The sequence below is a fragment of the Macrotis lagotis genome, chromosome X, assembly GCF_037893015.1.
Source record: "Macrotis lagotis isolate mMagLag1 chromosome X, bilby.v1.9.chrom.fasta, whole genome shotgun sequence".
Lineage (NCBI taxonomy): Eukaryota > Metazoa > Chordata > Mammalia > Peramelemorphia > Peramelidae > Macrotis > Macrotis lagotis.
Window position 1 is genome coordinate 187,197,915 of NC_133666.1, and position 21,166 is coordinate 187,219,080.

General features: G+C 36.6%; 1 protein-coding gene across 6 annotated transcripts in view; it reads left to right on the plus strand.

Annotated features, from left to right (window-relative positions):
* The window catches only part of FRMPD1 (FERM and PDZ domain containing 1), a 263,914-nt gene that overhangs the window by 216,619 nt on the left and 26,129 nt on the right, over nucleotides 1–21,166 (plus strand). For all 6 annotated transcript variants that reach the window (XM_074200548.1, XM_074200549.1, XM_074200546.1 and 3 more), the window contains 5 exons: nucleotides 2,085–2,130; nucleotides 8,429–8,536; nucleotides 13,555–13,650; nucleotides 17,693–17,818; nucleotides 19,153–19,272. In XM_074200548.1, coding sequence (XP_074056649.1) covers nucleotides 2,085–2,130; nucleotides 8,429–8,536; nucleotides 13,555–13,650; nucleotides 17,693–17,818; nucleotides 19,153–19,272 — 496 coding nt within the window. The remainder of the gene's footprint in view (nucleotides 1–2,084; nucleotides 2,131–8,428; nucleotides 8,537–13,554; nucleotides 13,651–17,692; nucleotides 17,819–19,152; nucleotides 19,273–21,166) is intronic.

A 21,166-nucleotide genomic window follows, 5' to 3' on the forward strand; every position in this document is an offset into this window, starting at 1 on the left:
TTAACAATCATTACTCCAAAAAAATGTGCTCGTGTCTCATTTGTAAGTTTGATTCACATTTTAACATTTTCTTCATCGCTTTCATAAGCCATGACAATCAACAAAGCAACAAATCAAGACCCACTTTGCAGTGTTTGCTTGTTTCAAGTTGTAGATGCATATACTAATCTCACCTATTAGCCAGAGAAAGGAGAGTCCCATGGTAGTGCTGCCCTTGGAGGCTTGCTTCAGTCTGAAGGAAGAATGTGTGTGTGTGTTTGTGTGTGTGTGTGTGTGTGTGTGTGTGTGTGTGTGTGTGTGTGTCTATGGGGGGAGAGAGAGAGAGAGAGAGAGAGAGAGAGAGAGAGAGAGAGAGAGAGAGAGAGAGAGAGAGAGAGAGAGAGAAAGATTTCCTAACCTAATGCAATATCCTTGGAGAAAAAAGAAAAATGTCAACATCAGCAGTTCTCCAACTTTCTGGTCTTAAGATTCTTTTTTTCACTCTTAGAATTTATTGAAAACCTGTAAGTTTTTGTTTCTATAGGTTCTATTTATGAATATTTACCATATTAGAAATGTAAGTGTTTAGTAGTATTATAATAATTTTGACCTCAGGGCTGCTCTGGAAAATTTTTGGATTCCTCAAATGTCCTTGGATGACATTTTGAGAAACTACTGGTCTCTATGAAGATTACACTAGATATACATTCTCTTTTTTTTGACCTTCTTAGTATATGTTGTAAAATCTACTTAGCACCATCTACAGTTATGTATAGAAAATAATAAAAAAAAAGGCAAGAGAAGAATGTGTATGTGATGTATTGGCCTACCCCTATTGACTTTGTGATTGTTGAGTCACTTAACTTTAGAGTTCAGACAGTTTACACAGAAAGTTTTCTCAATGGGAGTTCCCTTCATTGAGGAAACTACAGGTCTGGACTTATCCTCTGCCTATCACACACACACACACACACACACACACACACACACACACACACACACACACCTCCCTCATCTTACCTCAAATAACTCTATAAACCTGGTGGGTACTCCATAAGATCTCTGCCAAATTACCACATAAAAGAGTCCCAAGATTATTTAGTTAAATCTTTTTTTCTAGGTAGATAAATAGCCAAGGTAAAACATTTGGTAAAAAAAAAAAATTCAAAACTTACTTGGAGGCTTTGTTGGACCAGTTATCTCATTAACTTTAATACTCCCTTCAGTGAACAAAGAGAGCTAGGTGATGCTGGGCTTGGATTCAGGAAGACTCCTCTTCCTGGATTCAAATCCAACCTCAGACACTTACTAGATGTGTGATCCTGGGGAAGTCACTTAACCCTGTTTGTCTTAGTTTCCTCCTTTGTAAAATGAGTCAGGGAAGGAAATGGCAAATCACTCCAGTATCTCTGCCAATAAAACCCCAAAAGGGGTCATGAAGAGTTGGTCATGCCTGAACAACAATAAACCATTGAATGAAACTCATTCGCTCCTGCCCATCCTATATTTCCCAAGCCAGGAATTCAGAGGCAGCTAATGCTACAATGGATAGTGTGATGGTCCTGGAGTGAAGAAGACTTGAGTTCAGATCCAACCTCAAAAACTTACTAATAACTCTGTGACTATAAACAAGATATTTAACTTCCCTAGGCCTCAGTCTCTTCAACTGTAATAATATACTTCAACTGGAATTAATTGGCTTACCTAAGGTCACACAGCTAAGCAAGTATTAAGTGTGTGAGGTCAAATTTGAACTCAGGTCCTCATTAAATGGGCTCTTAATAAAAAAAATATATTTGTCTCTTCCCACCCCAAGCCCAGTGATCTAATTACTGAGCATAACACATTGCCTCAAGTGCCTATGACTTGTATCTGTGATGTCCTCAGGATCATTTTATTTTGATAATGGGAAAGAACATGTCTGGGGACAGTCAGAGCAAACTCTTTAAACCTAACCCCTACATACTGTTAAATTTTAATAAGACAAATTGAAAAAAGAGAGACTTCTTGATAATTATATGCATCATTTTGGTCCTCTGACCAAGGATATTGTTACCCCCTCCCTTTTCATCTGAAAAAGCTAAATTTATTTGTCTCTTTTTCAGGGAAACAGAAGATTCTCTTTCCATCACTGTTAATCGATGTACTTCGGTAAATTTCTTTATCATGTTTTTGAGAATGAGATTTGAATACTTAGATTTGAATTTTTGAGATGAGATTTGAATACTTAAAACCTACTAAATGAGATATCTACCACAGAATGGGAAAGAAGGTAAATTACAGGTGGTGAATGTTGTTTGGAAGTTAATAGCTTTTTTTTCCAGGGTTGTTTTTTTTTGGCAAAGCAATGGGGGTTAAGTGACTTGCCCAAGGTCACACAGCTAGGTAATTATTAAGTGCCTGAAGCAGATTTGAACTCAGGTCTTCCTGACTTCAGGATCAGTGCTGTATTTACTGCGCCACCTAACTGCCCCAAGTTAATAGTTTTTTGTAAGATCAATCAATAAATTTATTGAATTTTATTATTTCATAGATAAATTTGGTGTTGGAAAAAGATCTATGCTTATTAAAACAATGTATTGGGGCACCTGGGTGGCACAGTGGGGAGGGCACTGGCCCTGAAGCCAGGAGGACCTGAATTCAAATCCAACCTCAGACATTTACTAGCTGTGTGACCCTGAGCAAGTCACTGAATAATAATTACCTCAAAAAACAAAACAAACAAAATAACATAAATACCTAGCAGATTATAAGGAATCCTAGTAAGTGCAGATTGACCTCCACCACACAGCAGTTCTGAAGACATGCTTTGTTTTAGGGAGATGAGATTCATTTCTCTTAACTGCCATTCCCTTCTATCTCATATAGGGGAGAGAAAAGTGAGCTTGAAGAAAGTAAATAGATCTTTATTTTTTAACTGAAATTTTATTTTATATTTCCAATTACCTGCTATGGTAGTTTTTCAAAATTCATGCTTTTGCAAAATTTATGAGTTGCTATTTTTCTCCCACTCTCCCTTCCCTCCCCAGTTCCCATGATGATGAACAATCTGGTAAAAGTTGTACATTCACATTTGTGTTTATCATATTTGCATATTAGTCATTTTGTGTATGAGGGATTAAAACTAAGGGGAAAGAAAGAAAACCATGAGATAGGAAAGAAAAACATAAGGGAAGTTTGTTTTTTTTAAGTGAACATAGTATGTGCTCAGATTCCATTTTTTTTCCTCTGAATGTGGATGGCATTGACCATGGTGGGTGTCCCAAGGTTGACCTTGATCTCTGAACTGCTGAAAGGAACTGCATCCATCACACTTGGTCAACTCACAACTTTATTGTTAATAAATACATGTTCTCTTGGTTCTGCTCCCTTCACTTAGTATCAGTTCTTGTAATTGAAAGTAAACACTTAAAATGAGGCATAAATGAAATAGGTCTTTCTTAAGATGTTGAAAAAATATGTAGATTGGAATTAGATTTTTGAACATTGCATCATCATATATTCCTATTTTATTGAGGATAATGGGGAAGTATAGGATCTTTATTTTCTTATTTTCCCCTTTTTTATATATTCTGGGTTTATTATAAGGCATTAAAATTCTCAGGGGGGCAGTGATTCAAACTTTTGATCTGTATTTAGTAAATTTTATTATTACTAGTAATAATAGTTGACATTTTTTATAGTATTTTGAACTTTGTGAGAGTTAGTGCATATAGTGCTATACTTGGATTCATTCAGTTGCTCATTCAGTTCAATTGTTTCTGACTCTTCATGATCCCATTTGGGGTTTCCTTGGCAAAGATACTGGAGTAGTTTGCCACTTCCTTTCTCTAGCTCATTTTACAGATGAGGAAAATGAGATAAACAAGGTTAAATGACTTACCCAGGATCACAGGGCTAGAAAGTATCTGAGGTCAGATTCAAACTAATGTTTAAATTCTGCCACTGACCCTACTAGATGACCATTAATTTTTAGGTGCATATGATTATATATATTTTATGGAATGGTCAGTCATCAAAATTTAGCTTGTGTTCTTACTATCCATTTACAGAAATGGAAAGTTAATGAAGACAATTTCCAAAAGTTTGCTAGTGATTTTATTGATTAGTTGTTTTTGGTCATGCCTGGTTCTTTGTGACCCCTTTTGTGGTTTTCTTGGCCAAGATCCTAGAGTGGTTTGGCATTTCCTTCTCCAGCTCATTTTATAGATGAGGAAACTGAGGCAAACAGGGTCAAGTGACTTGCCCAGGGTCACACAGTATCTGAGGCCAGATTTGAACTAATGAACCTAAATCTTCCTGACTCCAGGTCTGGCATGCTCTCTATTGTGCCACCCAACCGCATTGCAGCAGAAATTGGTAGTACCTTTCCTTATACAAAAAAAAAACCCAAACCTATTTCTTAAAAGCCTAGAACCCCCTCTTGACTTGTAAATCCAAGTCTTCCTGTAAAGATTCTGTGACATATCCTGGTTAGCACCAGTCACTGGGCAGTACTCTATATGGGATCAGTGATGAGGCCAGTACATTGATCCCAGTACTCTTATTGCACAATTCTAAGTTCTCTCATCATGTCAGCACTTTGCTTGAGCCTTCTAGGTTCTGGAATGAGTCCTTTAGCATCACTACTATTCCTGGCTTCTTTCAATCCCTCATCAGCCAACTGCTCCCATTCCTATTAATTAATTATTTATCTCCCAATTATATGCAAAGATAGTTTTCAACAATCATCCTTTTTGGTAAGCTTTTTGAGTTCCACATTTTTCTACTACCCTCCTTTTTTCCTCCTCTTCCCCACCATGGCAACAAATAGTTTGATATAGGGAATTTCCCGCATTCCTAATCATACACAGATAACAGGGACAGAAAAGGTGGTAGAATATGTAATGGTGGCCTGCTGTGAAATGGAAGCCCCAGACTCTCATCTAGGCTGCCATTTACTCATAGCACAGTTCCCTAGCTATCATGTAGATATATGGTCTTTGGATACAGAGCATCCACATCCTCCTTAGTTATCTCTAGTTGAAAGCATATACTTAATCCAAAATGTCATCGAGTTGTTAGTCTATTCTTACATAGTCTTATATCAATGGCTAAGTTAATGTTCATATGGTGTAAAACTCTCATTCTTAGCCCTCTTTGCCCTGAAATCAGGAAGACCTGAGTTCAAATCCAACCTCAGATACTTACTAGCTGTATGACCTTGGTCCAGTCACTTTATGATGATGGCCTCACATCCAGGGCCTTTTCAAGTCGTCCTGATTCATAACTGGCCACTGGACTCAGGAGAAAGTGAGGTTGGTAACTGAGTGCACACACACCTCACTCAAAGCCAATTCACATGCATGTTATGGCATCACCTCCTTTGTGTCATTGTCTTCTTCGAGAATGAAGGACAATGTCATCACTTTCACTGAAGAAGCAAACAGTTGTGAGTGAACCCATTTATCCAAACAAGAAACAGAAATCTGAGAATATACCAGAAGATACACAGGAGTGACATTTCTGTAGATAGAAGTGAGCTGTGATCTCAGCTCATCCAATAGAGAGCTCTTAATCCTACCCAAGGGGAAATTCTGTCTGCAAAGTCACAAAGGAGGCAAGACAGAATTCAGGAACACTTTGAAGTGCCAACTTCTCTACCATGTTTATAGCTTCCAAAGTTTTTCTCTTCATGAGACCAGATCTTAATATGTATATGCCTTGAAGATGAAGGGTAACAACAGCAAAGGAGCAAATTGATTCATAGCAGGACTTCATGACCAGACCATGGGCCTGGCTGGTGCTTGTCCAAGCTCAGAATCGGGCTGGTATGAAGCAATTGTGGGATTTTGCTGTGGCTGAGTTCATCCAGAGGGTGAGTTGTTATGCCGAACTCCAGGCAGAGCTTGCTTGTTGGGCTATAGCTCTGAAAAATGGAGTGTATCCTAATAGTACAAGAGAGGAGTAGCCTTAGCTTGGGAATCCTGACAGGTAGCATTGAGCCCAGGTATTCTGATTTAAGCTCCAATATGATTTTGAAGGCTAAACAACCATCAACAACCTTACAGAACATTGTTTCCTGATCTTCAGTTCTCCAGGGTACCCTATAAATGTCTTAAGACTTTGTTGGTATCATTCTTTAATTGAGATGGCCAGAAATGAATGCAATCGTCTGGCGTGATCTGACTGCTGAAGACCATGGTGGGTCTACTATCTCCTGCTATCTGGACATTATTCTTCTATTAATGTCATCTAAGGTTGCATTAGATTTTGAAAAGCCCTAGGTTTTTTCCACATGAAATTCTTCATTCCTCCAATTTGTACCATTGGTGTATTTAGCCAAATTGCGGAACTTTTACTGGTGTGAACATTATGTTATTCAGTCTTATCCAAATCTTTGTGACCCTATTTGGTATTTTCTGGGCAAAGAAACTGAATTGGTTTGCCATTTTCTTCTCTAGTTCATTTCAGATGAGGAACTGAGATAAACAGAATTAAGTAATTTGCCCAGGGTCACACAGCTAGGAAGCATCTGAGATTAAATTTGAACTCGGATCTTCTTGGATCCAGGTCCTGTCCTCTATCCATTGTGTCATCTAGCTGATAGTAACATGATTATTGTCATACCTTTATAAAGATCTGAAAGAGGTGATAGAAATCCATACTTTTTTTATTTGCATTAGGCACTAGTGGCATGATATGCACTATATGCAAATGAAAATAATAGCTAAAAACAACCTGAAATGAAATAGTCTGCCATTACAATGGTCAAAAGGTTTGACCCTAAATACCTCCCTCCATTGCTGGCCAAGGTAGAAAAATGAATGCTTTCACCACCTCCCTTGGTTGATGTGTTTTGTTTGGGGTTGTTTTTTAAACCAGTAATGTGTCTTTTGATATATGCTAAAATATAATAAATTTCTTTTTTGTGTGTGATGTTACTGAGTTCTCACCATGTCCAGTTCCTTTGAATTATTTTCCTTAAGAAAACCACTACGGTTCATTGATATTAAAATTGAGCAAATTTTTTAGTGTCTATAAAATAAATTTTTAAACCCTTTATTATCTGTCCTCCCAATTTCTGTTTCAGATATTGCCTTATGCTGAATCCTCCTAGGATCTCTATTGTTTTAAACTATGGGCCAGTGACTCTGCCTGAGTATAAACTATGAATCTTACATTCTCTTCCCCATGACAGTCCTCCTATATCATGGTTTCAAGGTTCTTCAGGGTCTTGGTGCCTTCCTCTGCTTGTTCTTCAGCCTCTCAGTGTCCTTGTTAAGGAGGCTACCCAGACTTGAGGGCAGAACTCTGCAGTGCTGGGTCTGACCAGTGCAAAGTAGGCACAGGTAGATAATAAAGGAAGCAGGTGTAGATGTTGGGTGGCACAGTGTGAGTTATCAGGGAGGCACAGTTCACTTCTGCCATCACCCAGCCTCAGCTAAGAATGGGTCACAGTCAGAAGTGGAGAAGAAAGGAGGAATGGTTCCCTGAGTCCCAGGTCAGCAAAGGCAGGAGGCTGAGGCTTTCATTTATAGGTGAAAGAACTGAGCCACTGAGGGCCAAAGGATGGCATAAGATCACAGCCCATGCCTTCCTTAACAATGTTTTGGGTCCTTTACCTTTCTGAATAAATAAAGTCTGACATAGTAGCAGCTAGATGATGTATGGACCTGGAATCAGGAAGACCTGAGTTCAGGTACAGCCTCAGATATTTCCTGACTGTGTGAGCTTGGTCAAATCATTGCAACTCTGCTGTCTCAGTTTCCTCATCTTCAAAATGGGGATAATGATGACACCCACCTCCTAGCGTTGTTGTGAAGACTAAATGAGACATTTGTCAAGTGCTTAGCATAGTGCTAACATGTAGCAGGTACTTTATAAACATTTATTTCCTGCCTTCCTTTCTTTCCTTCTTTCCCTTCTTTCCCTCCCTCCATCACCCTTTCTTTTCCTCTTTCCCTCCTTTCTCTCCCATCTTCCTTTCTTTCTCTCTTTTCTCTCTTCCTCCTTCAACCTTTCTTTCCTTCCTTCTTCCCTTTGTCCTTCCCCCCTTCCTCCTTCTCTTTCTCCTTCTTTCTTCCTTTCCTTCTTTCTTTCCTTCCTTCTGTGTACTGAAAGCCCTGACTTTTTCTTGGGAATGGTCTTAAGCTGGATTGGAAATCAAAGCTGACTAGACTTAATGCCTTTTACTGAACATTCACCATCCTCAAGACTTTGAGGAACATTCCCAAAGGAAAAAGATGAGGGCATGGTGACATTTGAGTCCCTGTATTTCCATAATAAAGAGGGAGTCCCAATATTTTTAGAACTATATCTGAATTAGATGTATCTTCTCCCATGGACACTATTTAAAGTCTCAGGATTTGTGAAGAACAATAATTTTAATAAGAAAAATAACTATGTCAGTCACTAAAATCATGATTCTAAAGGTCAGTTTTGTCATTCTTAATATGTTGCCTCACAGGGTATCCCTAAGTCCTCCTTTCTAACAGAAGAGAAGAGAGCCAGGCTCAAAACCAATCCTGTGAAGGTGCACTTTGCTGAAGAAGTGCTCGTGAATGGTCATTCTCAGGTCTGTAGCCATTAACTCATCAAGATTGAAATGAATCATCTGAGACTTTGAGATCATTATTTTGTTTAATACTTCACATTTTATTTTTAGGGTTTTTTGCAAGGCAAATGGGGTTAAGTGGCTTGCCCAGGGCCACACAGCTAGGTAATTATTAAGTGTCTGAGATTGGATTTGAACCCAGGTACTCCTGACTCCAGGGCCAGTGCTTTATCTACTACGCCACCTAGCTACCCCTAATACTTTCACAGTTTAATATGGATATCTATAAGCCCCATTAGCATGTGAGAGAATACAGGATTACAGTAAAACTTGTGGTGACATTTTATGCTTAGTTTAGAATAACTTTAGAAGACCTAGGCATATGCTTGGGGAAAGTATTGCCACTCTTAAAGTTTACAAACCACAGGTCAGTAATTTAGTAATTTATTAGTAATTTGTAGGGTTTTTTTTTAATTTTAAAGATTTGCAGTTAGAATCTATATTTGTTGGGGGCAGCTAGGTGGTCCAGTGGATAGAGCACCGGCCCTGGAGTCAGGAGTACATGAGTTCAAATCCAGCCTCAGACACTTAATAATTACCTAGCTGTGTGGCCCTGGGCAAGCCACTTAACCCCACTGCCTTGCCAAAAACCTTTAAAAAAAGAATCTATATTTGTTCTCAGGTAGTAACTTTCTGATTACTTTTATTCATTCATTTGTTGCAAAATTAAGGAAAGATTCTTTTTTTAAAAAAAGTAAATAAATTTATTTATTTTGAATTTTACAATTTTTCCCCTAATCTCACTTCCTCCCCCCACCCCCCACAGAAGGAAGTCTGTTAGTCTTTACATTGTTTCCATGGTATACATTGATCTAAGTTGAATGTGATGAGAAAAAAGTCATATCCTTAAGGAAGAAAAATAAAGTATAAGAGATAGCATAATTACATACAAGATAATAGTTTTAAAAAAAATTAAAGGTAATAGTCTTTGGTTTTTGTTCAAACTCCTCCACAATTCTTTCTCTGGATACAGATGGTATTCTCCATTGCAGACAGCCCCAAATTGTCCCTGATTGTTGCACTGATGGAATGAGCGAGTCCATCAAGGTTGAACATCACCCCCATTTTGCTGTTAGGGTGTACAGTGTTTTTTTGGTTCTGCTCAATCTCATTGATCATCAGTTCATGCAAATCCCTCCAGGCTTCCTTGAATTCCCATCCCTCCTGGTTTCTAATAGAACAATAGTGTTCCATGACATACATATACCACAGTTTGTTAAGCCATTCCCTAATTGAAGGACATTTACTTGATTTCCAATTTTTTGCCACCATAAACAGGGCTGCTATAAATATTTTTGTACAAGTGATGTTTTTACCCTTTTTCATCATCTCTTTAGGGTATAGACCCAGTAGTAGTATTGCTGGATCAAAGGGTATGCATGTTTTTGTTGCCCTTTGGGCGTAGTTCCAGACTGCTCTCCAAAAAGGTTGGATGAGTTCACAATTCCATCAACAATGTAATAGTGTCCCAGATTTCCCACAACCCTTCCAACAATGATCACTATCCTTTCTGGTCATATTGGTCAGTCTGAGAGATGTGAGGTGGTACCTCAGAGAAGCTTTAATTTACATTTCTCTAATAAATAATTATTTAGAGCAATTTTTCATATGACTATGGATTGCTTTGATCTCCTCATCTGTAAATCCGTAAATACTTTTTTAAGGAGAGAAAACCTCAGAATATGATAGTTTAAAAGTTAATGGATGAAGCTTGCAATTAAGAATAACTTATCATGCAAAAATGAATATCATCCTGTGGGGGCCAAAATGGAATTTTAAGAAAGCAGAATTTCAAATATTCTTGATATAAAAGACAAAATTTGAGCTGAGCAAACACAGAAAGTAAGAGAACCCTGAAAAAGGTAAAGCTATATAAACAATTAGAAGAAGCAAAATGATAATAAGGAAAAAGACATAATTAACTGTACAGAATCCCATTGTATACAGAGATCACAGAAGGAATTAAATAACTTATACACATAGGGATTGCATGTCCTTTTGGTTTGAGTTAGCTAGTTAGAACAGTGGATAGAGGACTGAACTTCGAGTCGTTAGACCTAAGTTCAAATTGAGCCTCAAATACTAGCTGTGTAACCTCAACAAGTCATTTAATCTCTATTTGTCTCAGTTTCCTTATCTGTAAAATGGGGATAATAATTTCACCTATCTCCCACTTGTTATGGGGAGCAAATGAGATAATAATTATAAAACACTTGCCACATAATAATCACTATATAAATATTAACTGTTATTATTTGTTCTGTTTGTAACTTTTAAGAGGAAATAAGCAGGAAAGAAGTAAGGAAGAATGAGAAAGAACTCAGAATTTTGAATAATAGGAATTCACAAGAAGATACATATATAAACGTGGAGGAAGGTCTGGGGAGACAGCTCATGAATCATATTCACATATGAACCAGGCAAAGGAATGAACACATACATTCATAATGAGTTCGTTGTAAAATATACATTAAACTTATCAAAGAAAGAAAAGAAAAGGGGCAGCTAGGTAGTGTAGTGGATAAAGCACCGGCCTTGGAGTCAGGAGTCCCTGGGTTCAAATCCAGTCTCAGACACTTAATAATTACCTAGCCATGTGGCCTTGGGCAAGCCACTTAACCCCATTTGCCTTGCAAAAAAAAAAAACCTTAAAAAAAAAGAGAGAAAAGAAAATGGGGAGAGGGTAGAGAAGAGTTTAAGAGGGAGGACATAGAAGTAAATAGTCACAAACAAGATATACTTCAACTTTGGAGAGTTAATAATAAAAGGGGGATAAAAAAGAGGAAAAAATACAAGAATTGAAAATTGGAGTCTGGGTTTAAGGAAGAAAACAATTACTAATGACTGGTCTTGTTCTTAGTCTTCTTTCTCTTCTTCCTTTGTTGAGAAGGGGGAAAGAGAAAAATAAATGAGAACAAGATGGAGGAAATTACACAGATTAACAATCATTATGATGTCTATGAATGGTATGAATTCATCCATAAAATAAAGAAATGTAGGAGAAGGGATTAGAAAGCAGAAACTAATGCATTGTTGGTGGAGCTGGTGGTACAGCCATTTTAGAAACCAATTTGTATAAATAAAGTGACTAAAATTTCCATACCTTTTAAAGATTCCACTACTGGACTTAGACCCCCCCAAAAAATCCCCATATAGGCCAAAATATTTTTAGCAGCCCTTTTTTGTGGCATCATGAAATTGAAAATAAAATAGATCATCAGTTAGAGAATGTTTAAACAAATTGCAGTACATTACTGTATTGAGATATTATTATTATTATTATTGTGCTTTAAGAAATGACAGATATGATGCTTATAGAAACATAGAAAGATTTACTTGATCTGATGCAGAATGATGTAAGCTCAATCAAGAAACCAACATACATTCTAATTACTGCAATGTAAATGGAAAGAACAATCACCCTTTGGTGATTTTTTTAATTAAAAAGTAAATGTTGCAAAATTACAAAGAACAAACATGATCCCAAGGAACAGACAGGAAAAGATATCTTCCCCCATCTCCCTTCCTTGCTGAGATGAGGTCCACAATTGTGGCACACTGCATATATTTTCAGACTTTTTAATGTACTAAAAAGTTTTGCTGATATTTTATCTCTTTCTCCTCTTAAATGGGATGACTCTGTAAAAGAAAAAGGAAGGATACTAGGAGAAATTCTGGTATTATAAAAAATATATAGCAATTAAAATTTATTCCAAAAAAAGCAGAACTCAATAATAGAGGGAAAAATGAATGAGCCAAAGGGGAATCTCAAAGAGGAATAAATACAGAATTCTCATGTTTCATACTTCTCATCTTTTGGCAGACATAATGGACCAAAGGTATTGAATGAGATATACATTTTTTCAGACACAGTCAATGTATGGATATATTTTAACTACTTATTTGTTATAAAGAAGCCTGGGGGAGGGGGGGGTGAGGTAGATGGGCAGAGTTTGAAAAAGGGAGTTTTGCTTGGAATGATTATTTTTAAAAAGAAAGAAAAGAACCTCAGTGAATTTTTTTTTAAATAGTTGTAGAGCCAAAGGACCAGTTGTGGAAAAACTGTGTTAAATCATATGTGTGTGTGTGTGTGTGTGTGTGTGTGTGTGTGGTTTATATGCATATTTGTCCACACTTACACACACACACATATATGTGTGTGTGTATTTAAACAGCTATATGTAAAGTACATTTATAATATCATATATATAATTCTTTTTTCTTAGTAGAAGTGTTCGTGTTTGTTGATGCTTTTCAAGTCTATAAGAGAATTTTTTAGAAGTTGAGGAAACCACAGATTGTCTTTTACAAAAATCCTCACAAAACAATACTGAAAACCAAAATAATAGTAAAATAAAACAATGACTAATAAATAATGCAGAAAACAATATCACAATGAAATTTTATTTGATTCTATTCCCCTTTAATAGTTCCTTATGGGGCAGCTAGATGGCGTAGTGGATAAAGCACCGGCCTTGGAGTCAGGAGTCCCTGGGTTCAAATCCTGTCTCAGACACTTAATAATTACCTAGCCATGTGGCCTTGGGCAAGCCACTTAACCCCATTTGCCTTGCAAAAATCTAAAAACAAAATAGTTCCTTAGATGATGGGGCAGCTAGGTAGTGCAGTGAATAGAGCACCTGCCCTGGAGTCAGGAGTACCTGAGTTTAAATCCAGCCTCAGACACATAATAATGACCTAGCTGTGTGTCCTTGGGCAAGTCGCTTAACCCCATTGCCTTGTATTATATAAAAAAGAGTTCCTTAGATGTTAAAGTATCTTTCCCTTTTTTTTTTTGCCTTTATCATAGTATATGGCACATAGGCTTGATACTGCAATTAAATTTTAAATAACTGGAGTTATTGATAGATTTTTAGACATCTAACTACTTGAAAATTTTATAATATTAAGGAAAAGAGACTTTAATTCTCTCTTTTTTCTGTTTTGTTTTGTTTCTAATTAATGTTTTTGTTTTTCAGGGGAATGCTCTGCTTTGTATGCCCAATGTTCTCAAGGTATACCTGGAGAATGGACAGACCAAAGCCTTCAAATTTGAGAAAAACACAACTGTGAAGGTAATGGGAGTTTATTTTGATCTTTTATTTACTCAATGAACTTGTTAGCAAGAGAACTAGTATCCTGTAATCCTGTCCTTCAGCTTTCTACCTTAGGATTGACATATAATGAAAACACTTAGGAGGTGAAGATAATGAAGCTGATAAAACACCCCACATGGATACTGATATCTATTCTTTGCTTAATGAATCATTGAAGTATAATTAGAAAGAATAAAGATAACAATATTAACACACCTCTGATATGAGATAAATTTCAGAGTTAGGAATAATAGTCTTCTGGTGTGAGAATTCCTTTAACCAACACTAATCATAGTCCATTTATGTCTTAGGAGATTTTTTTTCTTCGAGCCTTCTATGTTGCTCACTGTTGTCTGGTGTCTGGAAGACTCCTCTTCCTGAGTTCAAATCTAACCTCAGATATGTACTTGCTGTGTGACCCTAGACCAGTCACTTAGCCCTATTTGCCTCAATTTCCTCATCTACAGAATAAGCTGAAGAAGGAAATGGCAAACCACTCCAGTATCTTTGCCATGAAAACCCTAAATGGGCTCATGAAGAGTCAGAAACAACAACAAATAAAAGAAGATTCTTCCTAAAGAGTTTGTTGAAGTGCAGAAAAATTAAGTGACTTTTAAGTATCAGAGGTAGAATTTGTTCCAGGTCTCTCTTAAGTATATCTTCCCTAAAGCTGAATCCAGATATATTTATATTCTTCTTATATAATAATAGCTAGCTTCTTTTTACTACAGCCCAATAGTTTAGGCACTGCATCCCACTGCCCACCTCTTAGAAGTGAAGGAAGGAGTATCAAGGATGCTGTCAATGTGAGAGTTCCCTCCATATAGGCAGTTTTCAACCCTCCAATAATTTGGGACCTCAGAGAGTTTTTCAAGGCTCATTTTAAGATATTATTTGCTTTTGCTCCATAGCTATTACTAGAATCAAAATGTGACTACAATTCCCCTCTAGTAGTAGGGATGTTTTCCATATCTTTGGCTAAAATGGTTTAAATAAATGAAAGAATAACTATAAGAGTTTATTGTATTTAAATCATGCTGAGTGTTAGTGATATAAGTAGAAAAGAAAGACAAGCCCTCTCTCAATAAGCTCACAATTAAAATCCCATCTTCTAGAAGCCTTTTCTGATCCCCCCTTAATGCTAATGCCCTCCCTCTATTTATTATTTCCCATTTATCCTGTATATATCTTGTTTGTTCAGAATTGTTTTCATATTGTCTCCCCTAATATTAGACTGAAAGCTTCTTTTTTTAGAAACATTTTATTTATTTTGAGTTTTACAATTTTTCCCCATTCTTACTTCCCTCCCCCCACCCCCCACAGAAGGCATTCTGTTAGTCTTTACATTGTTTCCACGGTATACACTGATCTCAGTTGAATGTGATAAAAAGTATAAGAGATAGCAAAACTACACAATAAGATAATGGATTTTTTTTCAAAATTGAAGGTAATAGTGTTTGATCTTTGTTCAAACGCCACAACTCCCTCTCTGTATACAGATAGTATTCTCCATCGCAGATAGCACAAAATTGTCCCTGGTTGTTGCACTGATGGAATGATCGAGTCCATCAAGGTTGGTCATCACTCCCATGTTTCTATTAGGGTGCACAATGTTTTTCTGGTTCTGCTCATCTCATTCAGCATCAGTTCATGCAAATCCCTCCAGGTTTCCCTGAAATCCTGTCCCTCCTGGTTTCTAATAGAACAATAGTGTTCCATGACATACATATACCACAGTTTGTTAAGCCATTCCCCAAATGAATGACATTCATTTAATTTCCAACTGAAAACTTCTTGAAAGCAGAGATTGTTTTTCTTTGTATCCCATGCTGGTACATGATGGGCACTTAATAAATGCTCAGTGATTGATTGTCATTGGATTCACCAGGAAAACCAGAGTTCACTACCTGCCTCAGACCCTGGGCAAGTTATTTAACCTAACTTCTCTCAGCTTCAGTTTCCTCCTCTGTAAAAAGAGGACGATATCATCTACCTTAGAGGATTGTAGTGAGGATCAAATGAGATGATAATATGCAAAGCACTTTTCAAATCTCGAGGAGCCTGTTAACTACTATTATTTTAGGAAATTCAACTTCAGAGCTGGTGGTATGGGCAAGCCATTCTTGGGTTTCAGCTGCAAGGCAGAGGGTATTACATTTTATTTAGTATCACTTCTATGAGTAATTGAAATGAAAAGAAAACAGAGGAGAAGGGGATGGGAAGATAGTAGCTCTTCAAAGTTATGGGTAAAAATCATTGGGTGGATGCCTCAAGACAAAAGATTTTGCATCTAACTTTTATGCAACCCAGGAGGTCTTGGAGAACAATTTAGTGGCTAATCATTGTTGACACCCTTTTCTGGACTCCTTCAATTTTCCCCAGGCAACCATTGAAGGGGCAGGAGACAAGGAAGACAAGGATGACAAGTTCTCCAAGGTCTCCATTTATTGAACCAAACACCAGTGCTTAAATGCCCCCTCAGTCTCTAATCCACTTCCACTCCTGTGGCACTTAGTAAGCTAGGACTCTGGTGCTCAAGGACACCGGGTAAAGATAATTTACAGTGCTCCCATACACAACAGTCCCTAACAAATCATCATTGGTTCCCATGTGTTGTTCAGTGAGTCGGTAAAGAATTAGAAGAGACTTCTGGGAGTGAATAAAACAATAAGATATATTTATTCACATGAATATATATTATGACTAAGCATAATAGCAATAAAATCTGAAAAATACATAGAAATGCATTAAAGAGTACATAGAGTGTATGAAAATAAAGAAATGGTTTTTGTTATTAACTTCTTTAAAAGAGGAGGACATGACATGGTTTAAATGAATGCAGAGCTAGACTTGGAGTTTATACCAGCTGGGCCCAAGACCTGCCTCCAGCCTAGACTGATTGGGTTAGGGAACCCATCACTTCATCTCTCAGTTTCTCTTTCAGTTCTCTAAGAGTATAAATTACAGATGTATCAGTACACATTAGTAGAAGGAGCTGGTGAAATAATAAAACCAATCTCCCTCCCCCAAAAAAACTTACTGAAATTAAATCATATATTTAGAATTTGATCATAAATAATCCAGCTTTCCCGTTATGGGTATCATCATTTTACTGTTGTTTATGTATTTTAATATTTATTTTATTCATGGTCAATAGATTTAGAATAAAATAGCTTTGGTGATGCTTTAAACCAATGGTAATAATCCCACAGTTCTTTAAACTGTTACTATTACTAAAAATAACATTCTCTTGGTTCTTTTCATTTCACTCCATTATTTCTTGCAGGTCTTTCCCTGATTTTCTTTTTTTTTCTATTTTTATTTTTATTTTTTTAGGTTTTTGCAAGGCAAATGGGGTTAAGTGGCTTGCCCAAAGCCACACAGCTAGGTAATTATTAAGTGTCTGAGACCGGATTTGAACCCAGGTACTCCTGACTCCAGGGCCAGTGCTTTATCCACTGAGCCACCTAGCCTGCCCCCCTGATTTTCTAATATCAACATTCTCATCATTTCTTCCAGCACAGTACTATTCTGTCACATTGCAAAATTTTTTCTATCCCTGTATTCTTTGCCTTTCATTAAAATTCATAGAGTGCTTGTACTTACTATGTACTTCCTCTTCACTGTGATAAAAAATTAACTCCTAGATTTTATAATGAATATGCATAAAAAATAAAAATCAAAGAAATTAATTTTCATAAAGAAAACTTTATATAATTCAAAATTTTTTCCCACCAATTCTACTACTTTTTGGAATACTTCATAATGCAAGTATTTACCAACTATTCCTCATACATCCTTGATAAGATTCTTGAATAATTCTTGGTGGGCCTGTATCCCACTTTGATTACCTATGCCCTAAAGACAGACAAGGGGAGCATTTTATCTTTGTCACCTTTCCTAAACATACAGCCAAAAGCCAATTTCTTCTAACAAAGAGATGTTTGATATTCCCTGGCAAAGATGCTTTCAGAAATGCCATTATTGAAATGTGGCTGTGGTTATTCTCCTTGCTTACCAGGACATCATCTTAACTGTGAAGGAGAAGCTGTCCATTCGTAGTATTGACCACTTTGCTCTTGCCCTGGAAGAGCAGTATAATATCTCCAAGTTGCATCTTCTCCATGAAGATGAATTTATTGAGCAGGTAAGTTGGTGCCTAATCTTTTCTGAATTAAACTCTATGTCATTCTTAGTATATCTGTTTTTCTTAATAATGGATGTGTTACAAATGTGTATGTGCAATATTCACCTGACTGCCACTGAGGAGAGGGGGAATGGCAAGGGGAGGGTGAAAGGAAATTATGTAACTTAAAAATATTCATATGGACAAATATTCAAAAATTTTTATAACATGTATCTGGAAAAATAAAATATCAATTTAAAAAAAATGAATTTAATATAAGAGAACTCTGTTTAGTCAATAATGATTTGTATTTTCTCCATTTACCTTTTTTGGACATGATAAACAATAGAAAATATAAATATATGAATATACAAAGATGGAGAAGAGTATTATTTATGAAAATATCATTTTTGTAGTTATTTTGGGATATATAAAAACTTTAATGAGGCAGTAACAAAATTGCCTTGTTTGTATCCTCTTCCAAATTTTAAAAAAATAAATATTTTGCTATTTTTTTGTCTCTTATTATTCCTAGTAATTTATTTTATGCACTTAAAAAATTTGCAAAAAAGTACATAACCTTCATTATCCTGGCAAAGAGAGCAATGACATTAAAAAGTTAAGAACCCCTGCATTATTGATTTAAAACTATGTTTTCTTTTTTCTTTTGTTTCTCCTCTGACTTTTTTACTTCTTAAATGTTTTTTCCTTATATTTTTTCTTCTTCCTTTTTCTCTCCCATCTTGGTCAAACCTTCTACATTTCTAACACTGTCCTTTTTTAAATAGGTGTTTCTTTTTCTTTCTTAGTAGTTATTTTCAAAGTAAGTACATCTCCTTTTCCCCATCTATATGTAGGCCTTTAAAAATTGGTCAGTGACAGATTTCTGTCCCACCTTCCCTGCACCACTATACTTGGACTAGGTAATTCTGTGTTAGAGGAGGAATGGTATGAGTCTATGAAATTAGAAGAGGAAAAATGAGGGAAAGAAATTGGTCATAATTCATGGAATGTTGACATTCTTGGATATGAAGAATTATAACAAAGTCTTTTCCTACTTAAGAGAAAGAATATGTTCACTGAGTCTAAAAGTATTTTTCATAACAGAAGAATTCTGGTCCCAAACTCATTTATTCCCCTCTTTCCCCAACACTAAAGTTTTTTATTTCTTCTGTTCCTCTCAGGATTGGTAGTACAAAAAATAGAACTAAAGGTTCATGGCCCTTTTATTGTGCATTCGCTTATAACCAGGATGGACAAAGGCTATCTCTTACTGTCTTATCTTTTAAAATGCTATTTGTGTAATCTGAGGGTTGAAATTAAAAAACTAATTACCTTTAACTTAAACATTGCAGGTGGTACAAAGAAAAGAGTCACATGACTACAGATGTCTTTTTAGACTGTGTTTTGTCCCAAAGGATCCATTGGATCTCCTGAAAGAAGATCCAGTTGCCTTTGAATATCTCTATTTGCAGGTGAATATGTATTATATCATGTAGTGACAGATTGCCTTCTCAAAAGATGTTATAATTGTTAGAATCTCTTTCAATAGGAAAAAAAAGTTAAGCCTTAATAATGAAAAACAACAGTCAATGCATTGTTTTGACCAAAAAAAAGAAAAAAGAACAAACCCCAAACCCAACAATTCTTCTTGCAAGGGAACAAAACTTGATTTTCCTTAGCCTTCTTTTTTCAGTGCAATGCTGGGGATGGCCTCTCACACTTGGAACTCCAGAAAAACTACTTCCAGTTTAAAGTACTCTGTGGGCCAGCATCCATTCAAAACCCTAGTTTAGGAGCATCCATTGATTTATTTTTCTTTTACCAGGCAACAAAGGGCAAATTGTTATTGCTGTTGTTGAGTCATTTTAATCATGTTAAACTTCATTTAGGGTTTTCTTTGCAAAGATTCTGAAGTGGTCTGCCACTTCCTTTTCCAGTTCATTTTATAGATGAGGAAACAGAGGCAAACAGGGTGAAGTGACTTGATAATAAGGATCTGAGGCCAGATTTGAACTCAGGAAAATGAGTCTTCCTGACAAGGCCAGCGCTCTATCCACTTCACTACCTAGCTGCTTTAAGGACAAATTAGCCCAAAGCAAATAGCATTTAGTAAACCAGCATAGTAGCTAAAGTAATAAATCTCCACATTTATAAATGTGGCACATTATCCTATCTGGGCCTGCTAGTAGGGGAATGTATATCAGTAGAAAGCAAGCATATCCGAGGCAATTCTGATCCTTTAGGATGGTCAGCTTTCTTGGGTGATTTTGTTATATCCTTCTCCATAATTTTTCCCTATGGATGTAACATATCCACAATAGATGTTGCCTTTCTACTCTACACGTTATCTCTATTGAGTACCCATCCTTGTCTATAGTTGCAAGATACTATCAGTCTCCATCCATTAGGATTCAGATAGATAATCTTTTTGGAGCCAGCTGTTACCCTCTGGTACTATCTCTGCTAGCAGGTGATGACTTGGAAGCCTCTCCCTGTCAGAAAGAACAATTCTTTTGTGGGATAACCAAAGGCTATCAGCCTCTCTAAGAGTCACCGAGGCCAGAAAAGCCAGAAAATTACCCCTGGGTAAAACTGTCTTTTTTTTTTCCCCCTACCTTTTTCTGGTGCTGATTTCAAGCCTTTAGCGGCAGACCAACTTAGACATAGAAAACTTCTTATACATCTGTAACAATGTGATTGTAACTGGCATCTCTAAAAACTATTGAAACACTATAACAAACCTTCAGAAGTTGTGTGGAATTGAGGCAGTGAAAGCTACCTTGCTCTGTAATTCCTTTTTGAAGAGCTTGTCTGTGAAGTTAGAATAAGGACAAAAGGCGAGGAAAAAAACCTGGACACATCCCTTCCTTTATTGTGGGGATATGTCAGCAACAAAATCTCTGACTTTTATACTTTGTTCTTGTCTTCTGGTCAGCCCCCAAACATCTCTGTTTCTTTATGTTGCTAACACAGGTTCCAGCTTTTGATGATTCTGAATAAATGATGTGATTTAAAATATCTTTTAAAAATCATTAGGGCTATTTCCCCACCCAAAAAAATTTAAATATATACTCTCCATTCCTTCATTTTGCAGGAGACTGAGATTCACAGAAGCTTGCTACAGCTAGAGGAGAGTTCTTGGGCCTGGGCCTTCTTTCCATCCTAATCCACAGCTATACACCCAATGCAGTTAATCTGTTTGAGAGGGATGCCTGGAATTTATCCACATCTTATAAATTAAGGAACTCTAGCCAAACAAAATGAGGTGCTCTGGTCCTCCTAGGATTATGCTGCCTCCAAAGCTTAGAAACCCTTATCCAACTTTTAATTACAGTTTATCATGACTAATTTTGCATCCTGTTACCT